The 17475-nt window shown below is 52.8% G+C and overlaps 1 protein-coding gene across 1 annotated transcript in view; it reads right to left on the reverse strand.

Annotated features, from left to right (window-relative positions):
• Positions 1-1407: 1407 nt before the first annotated feature.
• The window catches only part of DSCAML1 (DS cell adhesion molecule like 1), a 344836-nt gene continuing 328768 nt past the window's right edge, over positions 1408-17475 (reverse strand). The window contains exons 19-31 of the mRNA XM_068988151.1: positions 16082-16235; positions 13798-13915; positions 13259-13422; positions 12727-12825; positions 11838-12026; positions 11177-11464; positions 9350-9505; positions 7335-7365; positions 7068-7186; positions 6613-6765; positions 5800-5994; positions 3714-4025; positions 1408-1883 (exon numbers count right to left, since the gene is read on the reverse strand). Of these exons, the coding sequence (XP_068844252.1) occupies positions 1408-1883; positions 3714-4025; positions 5800-5994; positions 6613-6765; positions 7068-7186; positions 7335-7365; positions 9350-9505; positions 11177-11464; positions 11838-12026; positions 12727-12825; positions 13259-13422; positions 13798-13915; positions 16082-16235 (2454 nt within the window). The remainder of the gene's footprint in view (positions 1884-3713; positions 4026-5799; positions 5995-6612; positions 6766-7067; positions 7187-7334; positions 7366-9349; positions 9506-11176; positions 11465-11837; positions 12027-12726; positions 12826-13258; positions 13423-13797; positions 13916-16081; positions 16236-17475) is intronic.

The raw sequence follows: 17475 nt of genomic DNA on the forward strand, positions 1-17475 counted from the left end.
CCTCTCACCCAGGGGGCCTGGCCACCAAGGAGGGAGACTTCCGGAGAAGGCTTTGGCGTCTCCTGGGTCTATGCCCTCCCCTCGCCTATCCAAACTCTTGTGTACTCTGGCCCAGCTTACATGCTCTTTGACCCTCTCGCGAGAACTGGCGTCTCTGCGCGTCTGCACGTGGGCGTGATTGCTTCCACCTGAATCTAACTCTACGCAACTCCTCTGACACTAGGTGTGGTGCCTGGTATGCTCGCTGGCCTCATTCTCTCTGGGTGAACCCTGTTCCCCTCCTTGTGAGCCCTTTTCACCTCTCGGACCTCTGATGACCTCACTCCTTCTCCCTTTGGGCTCATCTTGCCCTAACAAGAGTTAGCTGAGAACTTCAAGCTTTGGCTGGTCCCTGCCAGGATAACACAATCTCTCCCTCCCAGTTTAGAGGCACCGTTTACACAACTTAACAGCCCACTAGCTGTTAGAGTAGCTTTGTTCACCTTGGCTACACTGCATTCTCCCAAAGGGCGGAAGCCAGTAAATACAGCCCCCTATCCCCATATCGGTTCCCCAGTGTTCTCACCGAGGTTGCCTCATTTTACCGACAAGTGAACTGTGGTTCAGAGAGGTTTAGGAAACCAAAGACACACAGCTGGTCCCTTGTAGGGCCCAGCACAGAACAGAGAATGGAACAGGTGCCCAAGGAGGCAGCTTGGCTAATGGAAAGCCTTTTAAAAAGTTTAACGTGCTGAGCTTAAGCTGGGCTTCTCAAAGTCTCTCCCCCTAGAGACCGACAGCCGGTAGAGGGGCCTCTTGTCCCTGCCTCCTCACTGACCCTTGCCAGATGGGAAAAAAGCCACCACATAGAAACATAACCTTTATTGCACACGGCGCTGGGTCTTTTTTCATAGAAAAAGGTATTAACACATAAGCATCTGCAAATTGAAGCAACTCCTGGTTTTTTTTTGGAACAGTAAAATCGCATGCAGTGTCTCTGAGTTGGGATCTTGGTCTTTGTCAAAACCACCTAGATCGGAGGGAGGGTGAGTAGGAGGGAAAAACTGCTGAGTCTTTGTGCCTCTGTCTCAAAATAAGGTGAGAGAAATATATAGATATATAGCTCATCGCTGTGCTCCTCTCTCTGTATATAGGTATATATCTCTCCACACAGATTTTGTGGGGTGGGGGGATTGGACGTGTACTGTCAAATTCTTTGTGCCCTGGCTTCATGGAGAAGAAGAAAATAGTTTGATTTGTACAAAAGAGTTCTATGTACAGGCGTTCATGACTCGGGGGGTTGTTTTTTCCTTGTTGGTGGGTTTTTGTCAGTTTGATATAAATAATGCAGGAAATCAGCCAAGTTGTTGTGTGAGGGCCGGAGGTGCAGACAGGTCCAGGCTCGTGGCTGCCCTTCCGGCTGCGCCCCTACACCAGGGTGTAGGACTTGGAGTAGGCCCCGGCCCCCTGCTTCTGAGACCTCCCCACCCCCGACGTGCTCATCTCGAGAAGTGAGTCCCTGGAGCCCCCCATTTTGGTGTGTGGGCCCCCGGCCCGCGGAGGCTCGGTGCTGGGGGCCGGAGGGGCGGTGCTGGGGGGCGCCGGGGGCTCGGCGGGGGTGGGACCGGGGGCTGCGGGGGCCGGGCCGGCGGGGGGTGCCGGCATGGCCAGAGTCCTCTGAGGTAAGGTGGCGGTGGAGGCGGCCGTGGGGGCCCCGGGGTGCGGAAGGCCCAGGGGCTTGCTGGCAGGGTCCAGGGTCAGGTGGCGAGCCTGGGGGTGGTAGGTTCGAGTCACGTTCCTGATGGAGGCCTCGCGGGGCGGGACCACGGGGCAGGGCTCACGCCCCTCTGCCTTTCGGAAGAAGGCCTCCGACTTGGCGTACAGGGGCAGGTTACAGTAGTCACCTGGAAGGGAGGAAGTGCGCTGTGTCAGCGGCAGACGCCTCTTGGAAGCAGCCTGTGCCCCCACCCCCAGCCCTCAGTCAGTCCCTCCACCCATGGGCAGTAACCAGTCAAGGAAAGATCAGTCACTTGGCCTCTCTGAGCCTTGGTTTCCTCATCTATGAAATGGGGATAATCTCATCTCCCTACAGTAATTCTGTGAGGAGGGAATGAGACAAAGTAGGGAAAAGGCTCCTTATCAGAATTAACCAGAAATATCGCTCCATGAAGGCCATGCACCACCATCCACGGAATCCAGAAAGAGCTATCAGTCAGTCAATCCTGCCCATGTTGGGGCCGGGTGAGGTTTCCGGTGTTGAGTCAAATTTCCTGTGTTGGGCTTCCCTGGTGTCTTGGACGGTAAAGAATCTGCCTGCAGTGCGGAAGACCCAGGTTCAATCCTTGGGTCGGGAGGATCCCCTGGAGAATGACATGGCAACCCATTCCAGTATTCTTGCCTGGAGAATTCCATGGACAGAGGAGCCTGGATAGCTATAGTCAGTCCATGGGGGTCACAAAGAGTTGGACACAACTGAGCGACTAACACACAGGGAAAAGGCTGCAATACAGGGGCACAGTGTTGCTCAACAGATTGATCCCTATTGTTAATTGTTCACTATAACTGATCAGCTTCAGCTGCGGGTGGGCTCATTTGTTAAACATTGTCATCCTAAAAGCTCTGGCTGTTAGAAAGCTTTTCTATACCCTGAGAAGGAAAGGAATGTCACTTCTTCTCAATTCCCCACATTCAACCTGATTCTGTCCGCTGAGGGCCACCAGAACAGGCCTCCCCCCTCTCCCAAGCCTCTTTTCAGACGTCTGAGTCCGCTTCGTTTCTGCATCCCTCTCCTCCGTCCTCTCTCCTCCAGGCAGAATGTTCCTCCTTTCTCATAGTGCCTCCATAGGACACGCTTCCAGGACCCCACATCCTGATCCCTCCCCACTGTGAGCACCCTGTGCACAGGCCCCTCTCCTGTCCACTATGCCAGGCACTCTTCCGGTCATTTCATTTAGACCCCACAGACCGCTGGATACATTAATACCTGCTTGGATTTTGCAAATGAGGAAACTGAGGTTCAGAGAGATTAAGTAACTTACCCAAATTCTCAGAGCTGGATGGGGAGGGGGGAGTTGTAAAGGGCTGCTGGACTCCTAGGTCTCTATTCTTTCTGTTAACCTGTGCTCTTCTCTAGATGACCCTGAACCCCTAGTTCTGCGTGGCCCCTTAGCAAGGCCAGTGTCGGGCAGACCAGACTGCCTGGTTTGACAGCCTGTGCCTTGCATATGGTGGCCCTGATGTCTACTGGTGGGCACCCTAGCTTCCCTCCCCCTGGTTATCCTAGACCTGCCCTGCTGACCTCAAAGGGCATATACTCTGGCCAGGGCCCTGGACTCAGATGTTCCCTGTCAGGCTGGGTCACTGCCCACCATGAGGTTTGACCACCATGGACGTAGCTGCCAGGATTGCTCCTTAACTCTGTGCCAGGCACGTACATCATTTTTAATGCTCATTATAACAATGCAAAGTATATGCTCTTGTTTGCATTTCAAAAACAAGAAAATTAAGGCCAGAGAGGTTCCATGACTTGCCTGAGGTCACAGAGGTATTAAGCATTTGAGACAGAATGTGAACCCAGATCTGCTTGCTCCCAAGTCCTTGCTCTCTGCACTATACCCCACTGCCAAGGAGCCGTGCTGGGCGGGCGGGTAGGGTGCAGGCAGGGCTAGGTTCTAGCCTAGGCTCAGGGGGTTGGAAGGCGGGGACACAGCAAGGGAGGTGGTCTGAGCACTCACTCTTGTTGGCCCGGTGAGGGATGGGCACAGCCACGTTCTTCCCCCGGTCAGCGTCCTGGGGCTTGGGTGGGGAGGCGGTGAAGCGGCAGATGCCGGGCTCTGAGGGTGTGCTCATGGACGTCATGCTGTCTGCATTCTCGTTGGTGCCCGTGGTCATCTGGTCAGAGGAGCTGTCGGAGATGAAGCATTCGGTGATCTCAAACTTGGCGTGCTGCAGTTGCTCCTCCAGCTTGGCGTGCTCGTAGGCCCGGGCCAGCTCCTCGTAGGTGGAAGAGGCACTCTCAGTGGACACCATGCTGTTCCGTCCTTTGTCTTGGGAGATGGCGGGCACAAAGTTAAAAGGGAATGAGTGGTGCCCCCATATTCATTGCAGCATTATTTACAAGAGCCAGGACACGGAGGCACCTGTGTGTCCGTGAGTGGGTAAAGAGACTAAAAAGACACACACATAATTGCACACAGTGAGATATAGTGTTCATTCATAAAAAAGGCAATCTTGCCATTTGGGAAGATATGCATGGACCTCAAGGGCATCATGCTCAGTGAAATAAACCAAAGAAAGACAAACACAGCTTGATAGCACTTATATATGTACAGACTCTAAAAACACCCCAAAATAACAACAAACAAAACCCCTAAGCTCACAGTTACAGAGAATAGATTAGTGGTTGCCAGAGGTGGTGGCAGGGGGCGGGAGTTGGGGGAAATGGGTGAAGGTGGTCAAGAGGCACAAACGTCCAGTTATAAAATAAGCAAGTCATGGGAATATGAGGTACAGCATGATAACTACAGTTAATAACACTGTATTGAATATTTGAAAGTTACTAAGAGAGTAGTTCTTTAAAGTCCTCATTATAAGAAAAAACCTGTAATTGTATGTGGTAAAGGATGTTAACTACACTTATTGTGGCGATCATTTTGCAATGTATACAAATATCAGATCATTATGTTGTACACCTGAAACTAAATGTTATATATAAGTTATAGCTCAATAAAAAATAAAGTGGGCTTATGGGGAGAGGGTGTAAATGAGACGAGGTTGAGCAGTTACCTTAACCATAACCCCAGTAGCCATCTGAAAGCCTGACTACGGAGTGGATGAGGCTCACATGACCCTGCTCTCTCCCTGTGAAGGTAGTGGTGGTGGCAAACGTGGGATAATAAAGAACAGACTTTTAGACTATGTGGGAGAAGGCGAGGGTGGGATGATTTGAGAGAATAGCATTGAAACATGTACATTACCATATGTAGAACACATGAGCAGTGCAAGTTCGATGCATGCAGCAGGGCACTCAAAGCCGGTGCTCTGGGACAACTCAGAGGGAGGAAGGGAGGTGAGAGGGGGGTTCAGGATGGGGGACACGTGCACCCGTGGGCGATTCATATCAATATATGGCAAAACCCGCCACAATATTGTAAACTAATTAGCTTCCAATTAAAATTAATTAATTAAAAAAGTGGGATCGTTGACTAACAAAAAGCAAAACATCTTTCATTCTTTTTGAAGTCTGTTTATTTATGGCTGTGCTGGGTCTTTGTTGCTGTGCAGGCAAGTGAGGGCTATTCTCTAGTTGCGATGTGTGGACTTCTCATTGTGGTCGCTTCTCTTGTTGTGAAGCACAGGCTCTAGGGTGCTCAGGCTTCAGTAGCTGCAACAAAATAGTTGTGGCACATGGGCTTTGTTGCTCTGCAGCACGTGGGATCTTCCCAGATCAGGGATGGAACTCATGTCTCCTGCATTGGCAGGTGGATTCTTTATGCCTGAGCCACCAGGGAAGCCCACCCACAGCTTTCGTTCTTGATAATAAGCATCACCCTCTGGGCAAGCCTTAACCTCTTCTCCAACAAACATCATGTGCACCATTTTCTCCATCATCTTTTGGGAGAGCAAAATGAAATCCTTGACAAGCAGAGCTGTTAGGTCAAGAGTTTTTGTTATAGCCACAGGATAAGTCAGTGACCAGCTGGAAATGAAACTGACTGGTGCCTTGGACTCCATGAGCTGGTGGGTAGGAGTGGGGAAAATAGAAGATAGGGAATGGTGGAGCCTGAGGAGAGTGAGCAGGAACCAAGTCCCTGGGCTTACCTGTGTCCTGGGAGAGGCTGGCACTGTAGCTGTCACTCTCGGTGACAGTAACACCATGCTGGGAGCCCACAGTGCGCCAGTCGGAGGTCAGGGTACGGGCAGGGGTAGAGGCCTGACACTTGGTCAGAGTCCACTGGCTTGAGTACCGGTTCCGGGTGCTGTGGGCTGACTTCACATTCTTTCTGGAGACTGGATCTGCACAGAGGAAGCAAGAGCTAGCACCCTCCAGCTGTAGCCACTCAGGCTTGGGCAGCTGGCACTTACCAGAAAGGGCGGCAGGGAGCAAGGGAAGAGGCAGGAGCAGCCGCAGAAGCTCCCTTGGGAAAGCTGAGTGTGCTGCCTTTCCTGAACACAGAGCTATCCACGGAGGAGGGCAGCACTGTCAGGGATGCGGGCAGTGGGCGGCATCCCAGTCCTCCCTGGCCACCCCATCTTTTCTACAGCCTGGGAAGCATGTAACCTCCTCTCCTGCTGCCTCATGACTGTCCGTTCATTCCCTATAGGCCTGTATGTATCCTGTCCTTATGTCCAGAGTCTCAGTGAAAAATGCAGAGGCCCTTGGAGAGAGAGAACCACTAACCCTCTCAAGATTTCTAGGGAAAGAAAGTGAGGCCCAGAGAGATAAGGTGAGTGATATGCCCAAGGCCACAGCTAGTGGGTCTGTAATCAAGGTTTCTAGATTCTATTTCCAGTGCTCTTTCCATTCTTCCATGCTGCTCCTCTCCTTTAAAAAGAAAAAGTCACCTCTGCATTATGCTGTGCCCAAGAAACCTCATCTGGGAGGTGGGCTGTCTCCCTGGGGATGGTGCTTACTGGTGCCAGGTCGGATGTCAGACATGTCAATCAGGGGTCCTGAGCTCTGGATGAGGGCTGGGTGGTGCAAGGAGACTCCAGTGCAGAAACTCTGAGGATTGACAGCCTGGCTGAACTCAGCATCGGTCACAGGGATGGTGGCCTTGTCATCTCCTGCAGGAAGAAGCACAATCAGCAGGAGTCCTTCCCTTTGGGCACCATCTTTGCTTCCCAAATTTCTCTTTGTCTTTATCTGACATTGAACACAATAAAGGTCAGGTGAGGTCTCCCCATTAACAGAGGAGGCAACCCAGTCCTTAAGAGAAGCTGCAGTGAGTTCTGAGGTTGTGGAGTTGTTGATTGGGCTGCTTCTAGAACCTCGGGCACTGTCTGAGGACTGGTGGTCGCCCTTCATGAGATGTGGCCTGGGGAAGCCCCCTCAGCAGGACACAGAGCTCGTGGCCCCTGTCACTCACCCAGCTGCTTGATGCCTTCCTTGTCCTCGATGAGCAGCTGGACCCTGGGGATGTCAATGTGTAGCCGTGGGCCCTGGGGTGGCCCCTTCACGGGGGTGTCAAAGCTTCGGTTGTTCTTGCTGTGGGGAGAAGGGCTGGAGGTGTGTGACAAGGCAGGCACCAGGGGTTGGGGGAGAGGTTTTGCAGGATAGTGGGGTCTTAGAAGCCTCTCCCCTGGGTGAGGGGAGGGAAATAGGAGGAGAGAGGAAGTAGCGGTGTGGCACCCACCTTATCAACATTTCTGCCAAACTCTTTGCATCTGCAAAACAGTAGAGAGAGGGGACTGAGTGAGAATGGGGTCTGAGCAGGATCAGAATTGGAAGAGGCGTGGGGAGCAAGGTGAGAGAATTCCCTAAAACGGGGCCAGGGCTGGTCTCTTGGGAAGAAATGTAAGGACCTTGGAGACAATCCAAGACATGGTAAGGTCTCACGGCTCCCAATTCAGGATTTGACTCAGGTCTGTTTTCCTTTTCTCAGACTCTTGTCTAATAGGGAGACAGTATATAAAGTATTCCATCTGCCTGCTGAACTGACTCTAATCAAACAAGACATCAGAGCAGGTTGGAAATAGGCATCAGTGGTAGATCTATCCTCAGTTATCTGTTGGAGAGAGGAGCGAGTCGGGGATGAAGTACAGGTGGTCAGTGGGCACCTCTAGATGACATCAACCAAGAAGGTTTATTTCCATCTCTAGGGCATCTGTCCCCAAAAGTACATGGATGGATTTGAAGGTCACTGTTTTATCTCATGCATGCATGTGCTAAGTTGCTTCAGTTATGTTGGACTCTTGGCAACCCTATGAACCACAGCCCACCAGGCTCCTCAGTCCATGGGATTCTTCAGGCAAGAATATTGGAGTGGGTTGCCATGCCCTTATCCAGGGGATTTTCCTGACACAGGGATTGAACTGGTATCTCTTATGTCTCCTACACTGGCAGGTGGGTTCTTTATCACTGAGCCACTCAGGGAGCCTGTTCTATCTCATAGGGACCCTGAATAGATTTGGGACTCTAAGGTTAGGAATAGACAAGAGAGGAGAAACAAAGGACATGGGTAATCTACTAGACCTCTGATAACTGAGAATGACTAGTTAGAGTGAATCTAGCTTTATGAATACATTCAACCATCTATCTAGCCACCCATTCATCCAGTGATCCACCCACCAGGAGTTGGGTAGATAAATGGATGGTTCAGTGAGTGGCTGATGGTTTTTAAATGGTTGGATGGATGGATGATTGGATATTTGATGGGCTTCCCAATGAATGCCAACCATTCATCCATTCAGCCATCAACCCATCCAAGCATCTATCCAACCATTCACCTAATTATCCATTCATCTATTCAACCATTCATCCAATCATCCATTCATACAACCATACAATCATCTACCCATTTTATCATCCATCTGTTCTTCAAATATTCATCCATCCTCCATTGAGCCAACCATCTAGTGATTCAACTATCAGTCCATCAGACATCCAATCATCCATCCATCCAACCACTTAACAACTATCAACCACCCAATGAACCATCCTTTTATCTACCCAGCTCCTAAATACCCTAGGCAGCCTTAGTTATTGCCTCTTTTGTGCTCTTATTGTGCCTTGGCTGTGAACTCTATAAGGGCATGGGCTGCTCTTTCTCATTCATTTTTATATCTCTAATGTCCGGCAGTATCTACAATATAGCAGATACTCAATAAATATTTTCCAAATATGTGAACAGACATTTATTTAGAAACTTGTTGGTCTTGGGCAAATCAAGCCCATTCATGCCAGACCGTGGTATCAGGTGTAGTGACAGGGGAGGATACTAAAAATATTTAACACTTGACAAGGCATGGAAATAGCTCAGTCAAAACTGAGCAAGGTCCTAGAAACCACGTGCATGTCTTTAGTGGCTGGGCCCTAGGAAAGTTGCAGAGGTCCTATATGAGAGAATGGAGCATCCAGGTGGAAGGGAACAACATCTATTCACCAACCAGCTATGGAATTGTTCAAATGTCTTAACCAGCAACATGGTTTTACCAGTGTGGACCGCTAAAAGTCAACCTGGTGAGGGCAGGCACAAAGTCTTGGGGACACAGAGGAAGAAGCAGTGAACAGCTAAGGAGGTTTCAGAAGTGACAGCTGGAGTGAGTGCTCCCTTCAAGGGGACACAGACACCCTCTCTCATCCAGACAGTGCTCCAGGCCAGTGCAGAGTGGCCAGCGCAGCTGAGGAAGCACAAAGAAACTCTCCTACCTCGGAGTCGCTTCAGCCGCTTCTCTTTCCTCTTCTTGCGAACGATGAAGAGCAGTGCCACCCCCAGTGTGGCCAGGATGACCGGGCAGCCGATGGTGAACAGCTTCTTCACGTCATCCCCCTCGCCTTCTGCAGACTTGATGGGCGGGATGGTGCCTGAACGGGGGTGAGGAAGGGAGTCAGATGTCCCCAGGAGTCGAGCGTTATGCGGAGTCTCATGGGCAACATAGCCCTTGGACCTCTCCTGCTGCCTTTGGTCTTCCTCCGATCTCTGCTTCGCAGTTCAGAGCCCCGACTCTCCCCTCTGCTTCCCTCAAGTTCTGGTCCCATCAGGACAGTCATGAATGGTTGTGTAGTTTTTATATTGCATATGATATTAAAGACTCCTAGGCCTGTTTTAGAATCATCCTGAACCCTTTCAGAGATAGTCTCCTGCCTGTTGGAGTTCAGTATTCATTTCTAGAGGGTAGCTGATGGGCTTAGATTCCCACATCCAGCTGATAAGGTTGAGGGATGGTGATGATGAGGATCACAGGAGACAGAAGTCAGGGCAGTGGGATCCTGTGTTCTCTTTCCCAGATGGGGGCAAAAGCCACTCAACACCCCACAGTCTCTCCCTGCCCCCTCTCCCCCATGGGTGATATCTGCTAACCCTGGGGGCTGCTAGGAGATATGATAAGTTCTCCTGCTGACAGAGCCTTCTGCCAAGCCCTGATGTTTACTTGTTTCAAAACCTCACCTAAGAGTCATCTTCTTCATGAAGTCTTCCTTCTTTGAGCAAATACCCTGAAGATGCCACTTTTATTCTGTTTCCTTAACACACAGGTAGATTCAGTTAAGCTTGTGACAGCTGGTCCCTATGAATTCAGCCTTCTATGTGCCTTAAACATGTGCGTGCATGACTGTGAGGTATCCACATGTGGCCGACACCAGTTGGTGTTCATCAAAACACCCATGGGCTCAGCTACATTCCCCAGACTTCCTGGCAGTTAGGTTAGAGCCATGTTACTAGTTACGCACAACAGAATGCGAATAGAAATGATGAGTGTCTGTCACCCCCTGGCCAGGGCAGTTAGGAACTGCGGTGTCTTTTCTGTCTCTCTCTTGCTCGTGACCTTGGAAGCTGCATGTTCAAGATGGCATAGCTAACATGGCTAAATGATGGTGGCCAGCCAACCCTCACAAGATGTTATGAGAGTGAGAAATCTTCATTGGATCAAGCTATGAAGCTTTTAGTGTTCGTTACTGCAGCATAGGTTACCCCATCCTGGCTAATGTACCATCTTAGCAGAGTGTTCTTATGGAGCAGGACATCAACTGCCTCTCTGCCTCCTCTCATCTCTTTAAAGCAATGGAGAGCAAGGGTTGCACCTTCAAAGACCCTCTATTTTTTTTTTTTTTCAATTTTATTATTTATTTGGCTTGCTGGGTCTTAGTTGTGGTATGTGAACTCTTAGGTGCGGCATGTGGGATCTAGTTCTCTGACCAGGATAGAAGCTGGCCCCATCTCCCTGCATTGGGAGCATGGAGTCTTAGCTGCTGGACCACCAGGGAAGTCCCAAAGATCCCCTGTCTTCAGTGTTACTGAAGTCAGTGTTACTAACCTGATGCCTGCCTATCCATCTGTGTGGTCACAGGTGCATCTACCCACTTATCTGCCTGCCTGTCTGCTGCTCTTTTTGCCTGTCCTTTGCTTGATTGCTCACCCATCTGCCTTTGTCCCTGACTAGAGTCATACCTCTTTTCAATTTGCTGTCTACCTCTTTACGTGTCTGCCTCTCGGCCAGCTTCCCCAGCAGCAGCCCCCGCCTGCCCTTGCCGACTCACTGCCATCGTAGTCCAGGGTGGCAAACTGGGCAGTCTCGTTGCCGCAGCCAGCGCTGTTGCAAGCCCTCATGCGCAGCTCGTACCACGTGGCCTCCCGCAGCTCGGTCAGAAACACCTCCCCGGAGCTGTTGGCGCGCAGGCCCTGCCAGGCCCAGGTGCCCTTGGGCCGGTACTCCAGCATGATGGCAGTGATGGGGCAGCCCCCGCTGTTCCAGCCCTGCAGGTTAAGCCGAGCATGCGTGGAGTTGATGTGGGTGAAGAGGTGCTGGTCTTTGCTGAAGGAGGGCTCTGGGGGGCCAGAGGGAGAGACAGAGGTTAGAGAGACTGGGAAGGATTTCCCTGGGGTGGCTTGGGACCGAGGGATTGGTGGGAGGTGTGGATGGGAGTAGGGATGCTCCAGGGGACAGAGGGGGAGTAAGAAGAGAAGAGGGAGAGGGACAAGGAGAGCAAGGCCTGGCCCAGGAGGAAGACAGAGGCAGGAAAAAGGAAGAGGTGGGCCATCTGTCTTCCACCCCCTGCAGGGAAGTGGGGCCAATTTTTCCTACTATGATTCATCCTGATGCTGCAGTGATGGAACTAGGTGGGGTCTTCCTGGAGTCTCTGTGCTTCCCTGTGCCCTTCTGCCCCATCCCAGCACTTGCCACCCTGTCCTGGGCCTTACCCCGCCCGTGGGTCTTGGCCTCGATGATCTCACTGATGCGCCCGGAGCCCACGCTGTTCTTGGCCGCCAGCTTCACCTTGTACCACGTGCCGCACTTGAGGCTGTCCAGCCTGAAGGACCGCTCACTCGAGCTGACGAACACATCCTTCCACTCCTCACTGTTGTCCACCGAGTACTGTAGCACGAAGCCTGGCCGGGAGGTTTGCCTGGCTCAGGAGGGGCAGCGTGGGGCCTGGGGTCCCTCAACAGCTGTCATGGGACTGGGCTCTGCAGGGGGCCAGCAGGGGGAACTTTTGGCCGTTAGGATGGGGTGGATGCCAATTAGATGCAAAACTGGAAGGATCTTGGGTGAGTTGTAGGACTCTCTCCCATTGGCTCTTGTGTTAGGGTTTAGAAGCCAGGGTGGGGAGGGGAGCAGAAACCGGAGCTGTGAGACTTCAAAGGGGTCCTATTGAGACCCTGCTACTCTGTGTACGGTCCCCTGGCCCCAAAGCATCACTTGGGAGCTTGTTAGACATGCAGATTCTCAGCTCCCCCGAATCAGAATCTGTGTTCTTACAAGATCCCCTGGTGATTCATATGCATATTTAAGTTTAAGTATCTAGAACATTTGTTGATTTTATAGGTTTGGAAACTAAGACCCAGAGAAGAAAACAGACTTCCTCAGGTTCACACAGCTCACCATTGGCAATGCGGGGGTGGGTGTTCTAAAGTCCAGCTGTCTAGGCTGGTATATTTTCCATGGCTCTTGGGTAACTCCCCGTGGTCCAAACCACCCCTCCTCCCATCACTTCTAAAGCCTTATGAGGACAAGCAGTGGGAGTAAGTGAAACACTTCCTCTGCCCCTGGCCCGGAATTCTCCGCACTCCTCCTCCAGGCCCCCCTCACCTCGGATGGAGCTGCCCCCATTGTCACCCGGAATCCAGGTCAGAGTGATGGATGAAGCCGAGGTTTTGGAGACAGTGAGACGGGGCTGGTCTGGGGGAACTGTGAGGGGAGAGTCAGAGGCCCACACCACAAAGGGTTAACCTCTGATGATGGGGGACAGGGGTGCCCTCTTGCTTCCTCCCCAACTCCTACTCATTTTCTCCTCTACCCCTCCTGCCTCCTCTCCCATGTGGCCCCTCTGATCCACCAAGGATCTGTCTCCCTGGTGGCTGGTCTTTTTTATTTGACATCCCCTCTGTCTCTGTCTTTCTTTCTCTCTCTGTCTCTCTCTTGATGGAATTCCTCCCACTTAGCTATCCCTGTCCCCACCAGAGCCCCGCCCACCTCGCAGGGCCTCAACTCTCAGAGCCCCGCCCACCTCAGGGTCTCACCTCTCAAGTCCCGCCCACTTTGCAGGGTCCTACCTCTCAGAGCCCCGCCCACTTCGCAGGGTCCCACCTCTCAGAGCCCCGCCCACCTCGCAGGCTCTCACCTTGCACCAGAAGGTTGACAATGATGGTGTCGAAGCCACCAGTGTTGGTGGCCGTGCACGTGTAGTAGCCTGAGTCCTCAGCCTTCACCGCGCGCAGCAGCAACGTGCCATTGGTGTGGATGAGCCGGTGCCCGTCCATGGACACGGGGATGGCCGAGTCCTCACTGTGGGGGGTGGGGACGGCTTATGGCAGGCATCCCCTCCCGGAGCCTCCCCCAGGTTTGCAAGCAGTTAGAGCTGGGAGCAGTAAGGCACTGGCTCCGGGACCCTAGATTCTTGGGTTTTCACTCAGCGCTTCCTGGGGATATCTAGGTAACCATGGCCTCTTCAACCACCCAGGGAAGGGAGATCCATGGCAGCCGACAGGGGCAGCCAGGGAGGCCAGGCTAGCACGAGGGTGTAGCCATGTACCCAGCAAGGGCCTCCCCAGGGCTGGAGATGACTGAGTCAGCCGGAAGGGAGGGACATTAGTTCTTTTCATGGCTCTTCTGCAATGCCCATCTTTGGGGGTCACCATCCCTAAAGGGTCCTACACACACCTGTCCTTGGTCCACTTCACCGCAGGGGCTGGGTCTCCCACTGAATTGCAAGGTAGCCGCACATCTCGCATCCAGGGTGTTGTCACGGTGCCCCCGAAAGAAATGATCTTTGCTGGGGCTAGAGGGAAGAGAGGATGAGGACCCCATGTTTTCATTTTCATTTTCAGAGGGGAAATTGTTCATTCAGCAAACATTTATCAGATACCTGTTTGCACCAGGTATCATAGGAGGCTCTGAGGAGCCACAGAATGAATACAATCTAGTCCCTGTCTTCGAGTTGCTTACCATCCAAGAGGGAGACAGACACTTCAGATCATTAGAGTGAAAAATACTATGGTGGGAGTAGGTACAATAGCCCTGGGAGCAGAAAGGAGGAATGGAGGAGGTGAAGAAGGCCTGGGGTGACTTCTGCAATTGGAAGCTTGGACTTGAATCTTGAAGGCAAAGAAGGAATTCACTAGCTACCAGGGGATAAGAATTGGGGGAAGGGATAGTCAGGGAATTTGGGATCAACATGTACACACCGCTGTATTTAAAATGGATAACCACCAAGGACCTACTGTATAGCACAGGGAACTCTGGTCAGTGTTATGTGGCAGCCTGGATAGGAAGGGAGTTTGGTGGAGAATGGATACATGTATATATTTGGCTGGGTCACTTTGCTGTCCACCTGAAACTATCACAACATTGTTAATGGACTGTAAGCAGAGAAGGAAGGTGTGTCGGAAGGGGGAACAGAAATGAGAGAGGCATGGGGGCCTGAAACCCATGGTAGTGGGAGGAACTCCAGCCTCCGGGGTGACCCAAGCCCAGGGTGAGTGAAGAGAGGGCAGTAGAGTAGGGGTCGGAGCAGTGAGCGGGAGGAGAAGCTTCTGGGGCTCTGCTGGCACCTCGAGGAGGCTGAGCTTCCTCCTAACGTCACAAGGAAGCAGTGACACATTCAAAGTGGAGTTTTAGAGGAACCCCCGGCTGCCTGCCAAGGATGTTTGATGGCGCTCTAGAGAGACTGTTCTAGAGCCAGTTCTGCCCTGTGGCTGGGGTTGGTCCTGGGACCTCTCAGTGGGGTGTGTGTGTGTGTCTTGTGTCTGTGTCTGTGTGTGTGTCTGTTGGGGGGGTGGGGTGGGGGTCCCAGGTCCTTTCCCTCCTGGAAGGAGATAAGTTCAGGAGAAGGGGTTGGCAGCACCACTGGGAGGAGGGGTCAGGGGAGGGAGGAAACTTGAGGCTTTGTAGAAAGAGCCCCCAGATTGGAGCCAGAAGGGCTGGCCCACCACTCTGCTGTGTTTGAGGGCTGTGCCACTCTGCCTCGGAGTGTCTCCTGGAAAACGGGATGACAACCCTCGCGTCAGGGCAGCTGCAGGCCCTCCGTTCAGTGCCCGCTGACTCTGAGTCTGAGGCAGGGAGGGCTGACGCCTCTTGTATCTCATCCAGAGGAAGCTGGTTACCCCAGGAGTGGGGCTGGGCTGAGGCAGGCGCCAGCCGTCTGAGTCCTAGGCTTGGGGTCTCAAGGTTATAGACACAGGTGGCTGTGGGAGGAGGCAGGGCCAGGAGGGAGGGCCCAGGGAGGCCCAGAGTCAAGGTAGAAGCTGGAAGTGTCAGGCTTGTGTGGCTAAATCCAGTGCCCCAGGGTTGGCATGGGGGAGCCTGGCAGCTCTGTGAGGTGGCCTCTGTCTTGGTCTTGGGTTGAGGCCTCAGAACTATCACTGCCTGTAGAGTAGGGGTACACATGCCCCCATGCCACACTTATGCCCAGGTCAGGGGTTCAGTGGGGCACGCTTGAGAGCAATCATGTTCTTATTCACCCCATGCACCCCAACCAGCCCACAGCCTGCTTCGAGGCATGCCCTCTGTAACGTCTGTGATCAGTGGGCTCATGTCAGCCTGAGATGACCAGGCTTTGGAACAAGGGGGCTGTCTTTGCAGCCCTCTGCTCCATGGAAGCAGCATACCCCACCTCCGTCCCCTCTGGAGGAGCTGAGCTGGGGGTAGGGCTAACACCCCTTTCTTTCACCCCCAGAGAAGAGTCTGGAGTGGGGGACCAGGGTACATTCTGCTGGGCGCCCTGACTAGTGGCGTGGCCTCGAGCCTGTTGTGAGCCTTTCTGGGAGTCAGGGGGCAGCAGAGGCCCAGTCTTGGTGGGTGCAGGAGGGAGGCAGGCGGCCAGCCAGCTCCTTACAGCCAGGCCACAGACAGAATGGAGGGAGACTACTCGTGTTGGGGAGAACCGTCATTCTAGAAGGGGCCTTCTGGCTGTTTCTGCCCTCAGCCCCCACCCCAGGCTGCTCACCCTTGCCAGCAGGCTCGATGGTCACCTTCTCGCTGCTGTTGCCCCGGCCGGCGGAGGTGACGGCGGCCACCCACAGCAGGTACTGCTGCCCGCGGTTTAGGTGGGCGATCCGGTAGAAGAGCTGCTCCGGACTCGTCTCATACTCGCTGGGCGCCTGCAGGGCAGAGGCGAACGTGTACTAAGAGCCAAGGCCCCTGGGTCTCCACCTCCACCCTTCCAGGGGGCCCTGGGCTCAGTGGGGGCGATGGCCAGGGAGATGGGCGGTGGAGACAGGATCCTGCCTAGTTGGCCCTTTCTGATTTTGGAGCAACACTGAACAGCTTGCCCTGGACTTGGCCCTGGGCTCGGCCCTGGGCACTGATGGGCCGGCTCTGGTGGTTTGCTGGGTCAGTTTCAGTTCGCCTCTTGGACTGATCCAGTCGCTGGCTGCGATGGCTTCAGGCCAGGAAATGTGAGTGTTTCGGGTGGGTGAGAGATGGCGGGAGACAGGAGAAGGGAGAATGGAGGGTGGGGGTGCAGTCCCAGGAAAACCCTGAGAAAAGGGAGTCTCTGAGAAGAAGCTAAATGACTGTGTTTGCCTTATTAGGGTTGTAGACAGGCTCCCCCAGCCTGTCCCCACTCAGAGTCACCTCTCGGCCCTACTGCCTAATGTCTCCTTCATTCCTACCACCTGTTATCGCCACCCTCCCCTCCATTCTGGGGGAGGAAGGGGAGGGAGAGAGAACTATGAGAGCTTCATGGGGCAGCACTTTATTAATGATTATTAGTGGTATAGATCACTGTATATAGTTGTAGGTTATATAAATCTATAAAATTTTTTTTAACCAAATGACAGTTTTGACAAGTTGCCAACAAAACAATATCGGATCCCAGTGGTTTTACCAGTTGCTTTGATGAAAAGATTATGTTGCCTTGGAAACCAGAGGCTCAGATATTGAAATGAATTTGAGAAGGAGCTTTTGATAAGCGTTAGTTTGCAGACCTCCTGTCAGCCCCTTCCCTGGTGCAGGCAGGATGGGGCTGACTTTCATTTCATTTTATTTTTTGGTCAGCCGCGGGGAAGGGAAAGCAGGACAGCACCAGGGCCTCTTTGAAATCAGGGCGGAAGTCTAGGGAGGGGGAGCAGCCCCTGGAACAGATGGGGGGCCCCGAGGCCAGAGGGAGCTAATAATTAGTTATTTTTGCAGTCAGGGGATGTTGCACACGCATGCCCCCATGCACACACTCTCATGCACACGGACGTGTAGACACATTCAAGCACATGTTGAGGGACAGATCTCCGGACAGATCTCCAGACAGACATGGGGTCACAGAGGGACATTCTTTGCCACCCATGGGAGGGCTGAGGGGCCCAGTGACTTGTAACAGGAGAAAACATCCTTTCTGGTCCCAGA

Source organism: Capricornis sumatraensis, chromosome 16 (genome assembly GCF_032405125.1).
Source record: "Capricornis sumatraensis isolate serow.1 chromosome 16, serow.2, whole genome shotgun sequence".
Taxonomy (NCBI): domain Eukaryota; kingdom Metazoa; phylum Chordata; class Mammalia; order Artiodactyla; family Bovidae; genus Capricornis; species Capricornis sumatraensis.